Source organism: Opisthocomus hoazin, chromosome 1 (assembly GCF_030867145.1).
Source record: "Opisthocomus hoazin isolate bOpiHoa1 chromosome 1, bOpiHoa1.hap1, whole genome shotgun sequence".
NCBI classification, from domain to species: Eukaryota; Metazoa; Chordata; class Aves; order Opisthocomiformes; family Opisthocomidae; genus Opisthocomus; species Opisthocomus hoazin.
This window is the reverse complement of record NC_134414.1, coordinates 76117010-76126794: the sequence shown is the minus strand read 5'-3', so window position 1 is coordinate 76126794 and position 9785 is coordinate 76117010. Positions and strand designations below refer to the sequence as shown.

At 52.1% G+C, this 9785-nt stretch overlaps 1 protein-coding gene across 6 annotated transcripts in view; it reads left to right on the top strand.

Annotated features, from left to right (window-relative positions):
* The first annotated feature begins 236 nt into the window (after nucleotides 1-236).
* The window catches only part of MAP4K4 (mitogen-activated protein kinase kinase kinase kinase 4), a 165985-nt gene continuing 156436 nt past the window's right edge, over nucleotides 237-9785 (top strand). For 2 of the 6 annotated variants that reach the window (XM_075426500.1, XM_075426491.1), the window contains exons 1-2: nucleotides 237-843; nucleotides 1127-1192. In XM_075426500.1, coding sequence (XP_075282615.1) covers nucleotides 787-843; nucleotides 1127-1192 — 123 coding nt within the window. In that variant the 5' untranslated portion in view covers nucleotides 237-786. The remainder of the gene's footprint in view (nucleotides 844-1126; nucleotides 1193-9785) is intronic. The other 4 variants (XM_075426533.1, XM_075426509.1, XM_075426518.1 and 1 more) reach the window with 3 other exon arrangements.

Below are 9785 nucleotides of genomic sequence, written 5' to 3'. Positions count from 1 at the left end.
TTTCTCCTCCTCCTCCTCCTCCTCCTCCTCCTCCCCCTCCCCGGCTATCTTTGTCTGGCTCGCAGCAGCCCGCTCCAGCCCCAAGCCCGCCGGCTCCCGGCGCCGTTGGATGCAAGGGCAGCGCCGGGGGAAGGGCTCGGAGGCGGCGGGGGCTCCGCCGCGGCGCTGGGCGTGAGCTCCCCCCCCCCCCTCCCGCTCCATGCGAGAGCGGGGCCGCGGCTGCCGGCTCCCGGCGTGAGCGCCGGCCGGGCCGGGCCGGGCCCTGCCATGCCCGGGCTCGGGGCGCACCGTGAGGCTGCCGCAGGCTGCCGGGCCCGGCGCCGCTCCTGCCGCCGCGACATGGTGTGAGCCCGCCGGGGAGGCGAGGGCACCCGGTGAGACCGACCCGCCGAGACCGACCGCGGCACCGCCGCCCGCCTCGGGGGGAGCCGGCCCCGCACCGCACCGCACCGCGCCGCGGGGAGACCGGCGGACCGCAGCACCCCCTCTCTGCCTCCCTCCCTCCCTCCTTCACCACCCTCTGCCCCCCTCCTCCTCCCCAAGCCTGCCCACCCACCCATCCATCCGTCCGTCCGTCCATCATCCCCCCCGCCAACCCCTCCCCATGGTGAAGAGTTTCAGCGCGGCGGGGCTGGAGTGAAGAAGGGAAGGGCGGAAGGGAGGAGAGGAGCTCCGCGCAACCCGCAGCTGCGGAGGGGAGGGGAAGGGGGGGCGGCCTCGCTGTTATTTAACAGAGAAGACAAAAAAAGAAAGGAGGAAAAAAAAAAATAATAAAGAGACGGGAAAATGGCGAACGATTCTCCTGCGAAAAGTCTGGTGGATATCGACCTTTCCTCCCTGCGGGTGAGTGCCGGGGCCGGGGGTGGGAGCGGCCGGGGCCGGGTGGCGGGGGGGGGGGGAAGCCCCGCGGGGGCGGGCGGGGGGAGCGCGGCCCGGGGCTGCTGCTGCTGCTTTCCCTTTGTCTGCGTGTGTTGGCATCTGCGTGGAAAAAGCAGGGCGCAACAGCTGCACGCCGCCGGGCCCCGGGCCCGCTCGGTGGGCTCTGCCCCCCGCCACTGCCTCGCCAAATGTAACCTCCTCGCTTCTCTTCTCTCGCCCCTTCCCCCCCCCCCCCCCCCTCCCCCAGGACCCCGCTGGGATTTTTGAGCTGGTGGAAGTGGTTGGCAATGGCACGTACGGGCAAGTCTACAAGGTTTGTGGCAGAATTTCTTCTCCTTTTGTTAACTGTCGTTTTTTTCCGGAGGGTGCCCGGGGTGATGGCCAAGGGCTGGTGAAAATGTTGTCCTCGTCATTGTCGCTGCCCGTGACAAGTTGGTCGGCCTCTCGGCTTCTGCTTTTCCCAAGGGGCACAAATTACTCTCCCGGGTACCCATCCTGAAATGGCGAAACGGTCCTTTGTTGTCCATATCCCCCTCTGCCCCCCGCGCCGGGAAGTGACCAGACCGAGCGGACCCTGTCCGAGTGTGTCCGTGGGCTGGTTCGGGATTGCTGCTGGAAGTCCTGGTGGAAGTTGCTGCTGCTGCTGTGGTGACTTTAGACAAAGACATTGGCCTTCCTTGGAATTGTCACCCGGCTTCCCTGCTGGAAAACCTTCAGAGTGCTGAAGCTGTCGAGCCAGGGCTGGATGGTGCTGCGTCTGACCCCGCCGGGCTGTGCAGCGATGGGGGGGGGCAGAGCGACAATAATAATAAGTGATCGAAGCAGGGGAGCTTATTTAGTGAAAATCAGAATTCCCAGAATAACCTGTTTGACGAGCGTGTGACTTTAAAAAACAGAAATTGGAGAGTGCCCGTATGGGTGTGAAACTAGCCTGGGATTTTTTCTTTTTTTTTTCTTTCCCCTCCAGTGTGCAGTCAGGGGAACAAACAAAACTCGAGATTGCATGACATTGCAGTGAGTGCTAGCTAGCAGGGTGACTAATTATTCACACGTTCTTAATACTTGGCTGAAGACGGAAGGCTCTAGCCTTATATTGTATCGAAATGCAAGGCAGATTTGCAGAGGGAAAGTGGGATAACCGAAAGGAACCAAGTATGCCTAGCTGCTTGGGTTTGGGTTGGGTTTTTTTGCTTATAAACAAGGCAGTGCAATTGGCGATGGCAAGATACTGCTGCTTGCAGCTCCAGTAGCTAAATAAAGCGCTTTGGTGCCTCTTTCTGCGAATGAAACACATGTCAGTTTGTTTTGAGGGCGTGAACCTCAGCCTTCGTGGTGGAGAAGTAGTCTGTCTGCGCAGCGTGCAAGTTGTGTGTTTAAGACCAGAAGTGGAGTAACCGGGCTGCGGCTTGTTGGCGGAAAGCTGGGAAAAAAGGATGTGGCTCAGAAGGCCGGAGGAGAGGAGGGAGGTGTGTGAGAAGCTGCGCTTTGACACTACATTGACCATTTGATTTTTTTCTGACAAATTAAATGACACCATTTCAGGTTTTTTATGCAATCCTTCTGCTCCCAGAGCTTGCATCACCCGAACCCTTCTTACAAAAAAAAATTGTAGGGCGTGAATGTGTGACTTGAAACTCTCCTGTTAATTATTGCAATTTGGTGCATTGTTTCTTGGCTTACTTGTTGATGCTTTGACTTAATGAGCAAAGTCTTCATTGGTTTAACAGTCTTGAGAATAGGAATGTTTAATTTCATTTTCCTTCAGTGTGCGAGAAGTCTCCTGGAATAGTTAAGGTTAGCAACGAAACTCAGCACGTGCATTTATAGACTTGGAAGAGTGAATGAGCACCTGAGGTCTAAGGGCATCAGTGTCACGGTGATAACGGGGTGAGCAGCAGGCGGGTTCCGTCAGGCAGGGCACCAGCTTTAGTGTGTGTCTGATGAGGTTTCCCTGCCCTTCCTCGCTGGTTAGCCGACAACGGTGGCAATGTTTCCTCTTGCCTGGTAACTGAGGGCATGGTGGTTTGCGTGCCAGGAGTAAAAGAAATAGGTAAATACTGCTTTGCTGTAGAGCCTTTCGGACAGCAGTGGATTGACAGGTGTGTGAGTTTGGATTTGCACTGCTGCTTCTTAGTCGTTTGTCTGCATTTGTGTATGTAGTCTTAAAATGTGGACGCCTAACAGGGTTGCGCACAAACAAAAAATACCAAACCAAAAAACTTCCTTGCTGTGATTAAGCCTCGCCTTTCTTCTTAAAAGGATGAAGCTATATGTAAATAAAAATAAAAATCAGTGCAATAGCAGTGCGATAGCATTTAACTTTTCTCAGTCACTTTTTTTGTTAGGAAAAATGCTCCGGGGACACCCAAAGATGAAACTGTGTATGTTTTGAGGGCTTTCGGAGAAACTGCGGAACCGAGGGAAAAACGTGGTTATGCTGTGTTTGCTGTGTCCGCTTTCCTCCTACCCAGCGACCCCTCCTTGAAATCCCTCTTCCCGCATGGCTTTGTTTCCCTCCGGGCCGGCCCGTCGTCGTGGGCAGGCTGCCTTTGAGGGGCCGCGTCCCCCAGATCTCTGGGGCAGCGCGAGTTTGATGCGCTTCCACATCTGTGCGTCGGCATCAGCGGTGATGTCAGCCGGGCGCGGGGAGCGGGATTGGCTGGCTACCTGCCGCTGCGGGGAGGACGGAGGGAGCGGGAGAGGGCATGACGTTATCTCTTTGTCTAGCTCACGCACCCCGGCGATGAGACCGAAGGTCGTTCGCCTTGCTGGGGAGTCTCCTCGCCGGCCGTGGTGCGAAGGAGACTGCGCCGACCTGTTGAAGGGCGGAAAATAGTCCTGGTTTTCTGCTCTTTGCCTCGGCTGAGCTTGCTGGAAATAGCTCGGATCTACCCATCTAGTGATATTCCTGTAGGCAGTTCTACCTTAGCTGTCTGTTTAGCCATATGTAGGTGTGCAAATGTATATAGATGTATATACGCGCAGGAAATATGAGGGCAGCCCTTGACTGTCTAACGCCTGGATGCGAGTGGAGTTACTCCCCGTCACGGAGCGGTGTGCATCCTCCTGGGGTTTTATGCCAGAAAGTGGGTTGGCTTATGTGCGGTTTGTTGTGGGGCTGGGACCTCCACAAGGAGCCACTTAAAAACGCTGAGTTTTCAGCTACTCCACCCAAAGTCCATAAAGTTTACATTATTTTCATCTTCATGATGTCACTTAGGCCTTTCCCTACAGTGTAAAGGAGCCTGGCGTTCTGAGAAGAGCTTGCTACACAGTGGTGAGTAGCGGGGAGGAAATGGGGCCGAGGTTCCCCGGCTCCAGGTGCACAAAAGGAAGGGGTGACAGAGCACTGGAGCAGGCTGCCCAGGGGGGTTGTGGAGTCTCCTTCTCTGGAGATGTTTGGGACCCACCTGGATGCGGTCCTGTGCAGCCTGCTGTAGGTGACCCTGCTTTGGCAGGGGGTTGGACTAGATGACCCACAGAGGTCCATTCCGGCCCCGAACATTCTGTGATTCTGTTTTTGGGGAGTCTTTGCCCAGTGCGGGGGGAAAGGGGCAGCGGCGGGGGCTGCGCGTTTGTCCCAGGGCGAAGCAGAGCTTCTCTGCCAAGCGTCTGAAATCCTGGGGCGTGCGGGGCCGGCCTGGAAGCTGTTTGACCTCTCGTAGTTGGTTCAAAATCCAAGAGCGACGGCGTGGAAGAAAGAGGGGAAGCTTCTGCCAGTTGCGTTAAGGAGCCCCACGCCTCTGCTGCAGCTGGGAGAGAGAAATTCCCCTCCAACAGGGTGGTATCAGCTGATGGGAGCTGGAGGACATGTGCAGGCTTGCCCGGAGCAACGCCTTGCCCTGCTGCCTGCCCTGCCTGCCCTGCTTGCCTGCCCGCAGCGGGCAGGGCTGACGGGGACCCCCCCGGCCTGGTGCTCAGCCCCCCGAGCCCTCCCTTAGGTGACGGGTAGCCCTGTGCCGCCGTTAGCCCGTGAGGGATGGCGCGAACGGCGCAGAATTCCGCGGAGAAGCGGTGTTGGACGGTGGTGGTGGTGCTTTTTGTGGTCAGTGGGGTGGCCGTGGGGTGGCCGTGCCGCCGAGCGTCCATCCCGCCCGAACCCAGTCCGGCTTTGTCAGGGCACTGAGGTGTGACTGGAGCTTGTGGCCAGCTTGCCAAACGATGAGCTGTCCTGAGGACTTTTTTTTCCCGTCTTTTGCAAATAGCGGAGAAGCGTTCTTAGCATTGCTGCGGTTGGCACTGTCGTTTTTCACATCCAGTAGTTAGCTCAATTTGAAGTTCGGCTCACACAAAATGAAAACGCTCCTGAAATTTACCTCGAGATAAGATTTGAGCTGGGTGTTTACTTCTCCCCCTTATCTTTTTAATGCAAAAATGACCTGTGAACTAAAGGCATTGGTTAATATTTTGCACATTTTAAAATACCGACCATCTGATCCTTCACAGGCTGATTAATTTTGCTATTGAGACTGAGCTGTGTTAACTCTCTCCGTCACTTTCTCGCTGGGTTTTTTTTGGGTATGTGTGTATGTGCTTTTGAAGACGGCGAACACTTTAAAATAGCTGCTGTGAGCAGGCTGCTACGTCTCGCAGGTACGACATCGTATTTCTCTTGTATCAGCAGTGGCTAGGGGGAAGGATGTTTTTGTGCGAGCTCTGAGAGCGCACCAGAAAGATGAGAATTAGGGATGATACTCCTAATTGCCCTCAACCCAGGCTGGTGTGGCTTTGTGAGAGCCTTGTAATAGTTAATGCATAGTGAAGGCTGCTTTTGTTGACTTATGTTGCAGCCTTCCAAAACTGCATGTAAATGATGTGTATTGTCTAACTGCTGGCTCATAAAAGGAAATGATGTAAAATGTGATCGTTTAAATGCTGATTTGAAAAGAAATTAAAACTTGGATAAATGTTTTCCCACGCTAAGGATACTCTATTTTTGTCTTAATGGACTTTCTGTCTTACAAGGTGACTGTGTTAGGGGGTAGGGAGAGAGGACAGTGCTTGGTATTTTCTGCTAACTCAGTTGAATTTTCCACACCCCAACCCCCCCCTTCTTTCTCTTGCTGCTAAAGGGACATCATTGTGGATTCAGATGATTTTGTTAAACATGAATACAATTCCAGTCTTTTCGCTATAAAGACAAGCTGTACTGAGGACCAGTGAGGTCACTGGCTTTCAGGAACTGGTCCAGACCAGCTCTCTTAAGTATGAACTGCTCTTCTTCCCTTCTTCCTCTGATTTTTCATGTGTTGTGTTGCAAAGGGAAAGTTTGCCGTTGGAGAAGTCAGGAAGGACCAGGCAGCGGCTGGAATACTGGCATTTCTCTGGGTCCTGTGGCTAGATGTTTGCCCTCCTGATGTTCCCCAAATTGGCTGAACTTTTGACCACTTCTCCATCACCCAAATCCTTCTTAATTAAATATACAAAAGCTAGGCAGGTGGCCAGTGGGGATTACTGATACTTATTTTTATTAAAGAGAAAAAAAAAAGAAAAAGAGAAAAGAAAGCAACCTGCCAATTGTGGGTAACCACATGTCCCTCTTGTTCTTCCTCCCCCAGTCCATCTGTTTGTCAAAACGTCTTCTTTTTTTTTTTTTTTTTTTCTGATGTATCTTGTCTGAAATGAGATTGCAGGTTCCTGGGGCAGGGACTCCTTATTCCTGGAGTAATTAGAAGAGGCCCCGGTGCTCTGGGACCTGGTTGTATGCAGGTCTTCGAGGTGATGGGTGTACCAAAATACAGCCTGGAGTCTTATGCTGACTCCTAGGAAATTTTTTCAGCTTTCTGTAGGAAGATTTTTCAAGTGATGTGGATAAAATTTCAGTAGAAGTAGTCTCGTACTCCCTCCTTGCTTTTTGTGTGTGTGCACTCTCTCCCTGTTGGCAATGGTGGGGGTCATTTCACCAGGCTTGCAAAGGCGGATTGTTTTCCCCACGAAGGTCTCGGCACCTCGCTCCAGGCATGGGGAAGGTGAGCTTTATTCATAAGGCCTGGGAGAAGGATTTGTGTTAGTTTAGGGATATTAAAGAAAGAAGGGGAGAAAAACAGGAACATAGACCTTCCCTTTCCTTGCTTTATTTTTGCCCTCTCCTGGCAGTGGAAATTTTAGTGACATGTTATCAACTTCCAGTCACCGGAGCCTCAGTGGTAGTGTGCAGAAATGCTTTTTTTGGCCTCTGTGATGATGACAGGTCCGCGCCTCCCACCTTAGGGAATGGTGTAGAGGAATGTCCCCAAAGGGAATCCAGCATTACAAGAAGTGTTCACCCTTTGCATTTCTCTGCCTTCAGCATATACATTTTTTAGTGTAAATTTTTGGACTAGCATGCTAGCTGACTATTCTCATGTGGTCTAGTGTGTGTTTGTGTATATGCGCTTACGTTCCAGTCATCTTCTCTTCAAGTGGTACTTTCTGTTGCAAGAGTGCTTTCAGCCAGGTGGGTTGTGTACCTACCTTCTTGAGATCTGTTTTCCTTGGAGGAAAGTGGTATTTGTGTTTTTCCCATTCTACGTTTCTGACTGTACACTGGCTCTGCCAGAAGTATTTCTCCCTGCCTTTGAATGACGTTGATAGTTAAGCTCAATAGCATTGACTTGCACAATGTAAGCTTGACTGTAGTCAAAAGTTACAGTAAGATCCTTATCTGTGGCATTATTTTAGGTCGCAGTCCAACTCCCACTGGAGCTGGTGGAAAGAATTCAATCTGCTTGAGCGAGAGGTGGATTTGGGAGGGGATCTCATAGCTTTGCACAAGAGTTTTCTTATCAAATACCTTGCATTTGTAGCATTATGGGTTCCTCATTGTTTCTCAGGTTGGCACAGGCTCAAGAAAAGATACTGTTAGCTCTAACAGCAGGCAACTCTGGGAAGCTGAGGGGGTGGAAATCCCACCACTGCTTACTGCTTGGGAACCTTGAGGTAGCTCTGAATGTAGAAAACTTGGAGATTTTGACATTGCATCTCAGTATTATTTCCAGAGTGTACTTTTTGTGTTGGATGCAGTGTGAAACACTTGCACAGAGGCACAAAATGTGACACTGCTTACAGACTGCAGAGTGCTGCCAAATGGTCAGTATGCCGTTGTTCATGATGCCTCCAAATAACCCTTGTTTGTGGTCCTGTCCCGAGCAAGGCTTGACGTTATCTCCTCCTGGGTGGCCACAGGGCTCAGCAGTCCTCATTTCTGTGGTGTCTATTTCAGTGTTGGAAAAAGGATAGAGCAGCTTTCTGAAAGAGAAGCAACTACAGACTGGAGACACGATAGTCCTCTGGTCAGAGCAGTCCCTTGATCTGCTGGGCTTGGCGGTCCTGCAACAGAATGAAGCCTGCTGTTCTGAATGTAAGGAAAAACTACAATTTGACCTCAGTGGTGTTGGTTTTAGTTTGCTGCTAACTGGGAAACCTGTGAGAAACACCACTGAAGAAGGATGAAATCCCAGAGACTGGGGAATGGAGGAGCTCACCCTTGTGGAGGTCTTGCACTTCTGAGGCGCGTAGGGACCAGGTGGACATATGGATGGAGTGGGCTTCTCTCTGCTTTATTTAGAAATTTGCGCTACTGACTCCTATCTCAAGTGCTCTGTGCAACTCCTGGTAGCAGGCATGAAGGGTGTGGACGACTTCTCCATGGCGTTTTCCCATGCCCTCCTCCTGCTTGATCTTGCATCATACTGGCAAGTGAAGGACCAAGTATATGGGAAGATGTGGAACTAGGAAGAGATAGTGGGACAGCTCAGAGTGAAGCAGTCTACTGAAGGTGAATTTAAGGTGGGAATTAGAGGGTGAAGGAGGAGAAACTGGGTTAAATGTTGAGAAGGAATTAGTGGTCTATTCATTGGCGGGGGGGTGGACTAGATGATCCCCAGAGGTCCCTTCTAACACCTGCCAGTCTGTGATTCTGTGATAGTTGTGGGAAACAAAGTAGCGTGGAGTCAGGGAAGTACTTAAAATGAGAAAAAGCAAGGGACAGCTTAATTGTCAGTGGAAATACACTAGCATATATAATTTATATTAAATATATGTTTTAATATTTATATATTATGAAAGGGATTAGCTTTTACCCCTGGCAGTTGACTAGCTTTCCCTAGCTGGCCAAGCTTTGGCTTACGCGGCACCGAGGGAAGGTTTATTGACACAGGTTTTTGTGCAGATTTTGGTGCAGCCCGGGCTGTTGAGGCCTCCCTCATCCCACCTAGCTGTGTTGTGTCCGTGTGCCAGGAGAAGTGATGTCTTCTGGGGGAGGTTGTTCAACACTCCTGGCAAAATGCTTCTTTCCCACCGAAGCTGCGCCTCCCTGGGTTGCTCTGCCGCTGGAGCTGTCATTATCGCTCTACAAACAGGACACTGCAAGTGCCAACAGGTCCTGATCAGCCTGTCTAGTAATAAAACAGCTAATGTGGTAAAACTCCTAACGTGGATGCAGTTATACTGGTACTGTAGTGCTTATCTGGTACGTCTCCGTCACCTCCCTTTGGAGGTGTCCCACGGCGCGTTGATGAGGCCTGCTCTCCGTGCTGGATCGCAGTGACTCACAGGTTGGTAGCTGCAGCTGAGGGAGCTTTGCGGGCTGTAGGCACACGCTGCCTGTGGCAAGGTTGCATTGCCCCTGGAGAAGGTCTGCTGTGGGCTGGGATCAGCAGCGCGGCTGCAGGGGCTGGTGGTGGTGTGCCATGGCTGCTCGTCTGCTTCCTCCCTACCCCTGGCGTGCCTTGGGTGCCCCGTTAGCTCCCCAGCTCTGGGGCTGCTGGTGAGGTCCACTTACTTATAGAATCATTAAGGTTGGAAAAGACCTCTAAGATCATCAAGGCCAACTGTCAACCCAACACCACCATGCCTGCTGGTGATGAAGTGCCATGTCTACATGTTGTTTGAACACCTCCAGGGATGGTGACTCCACCACCTCCCTG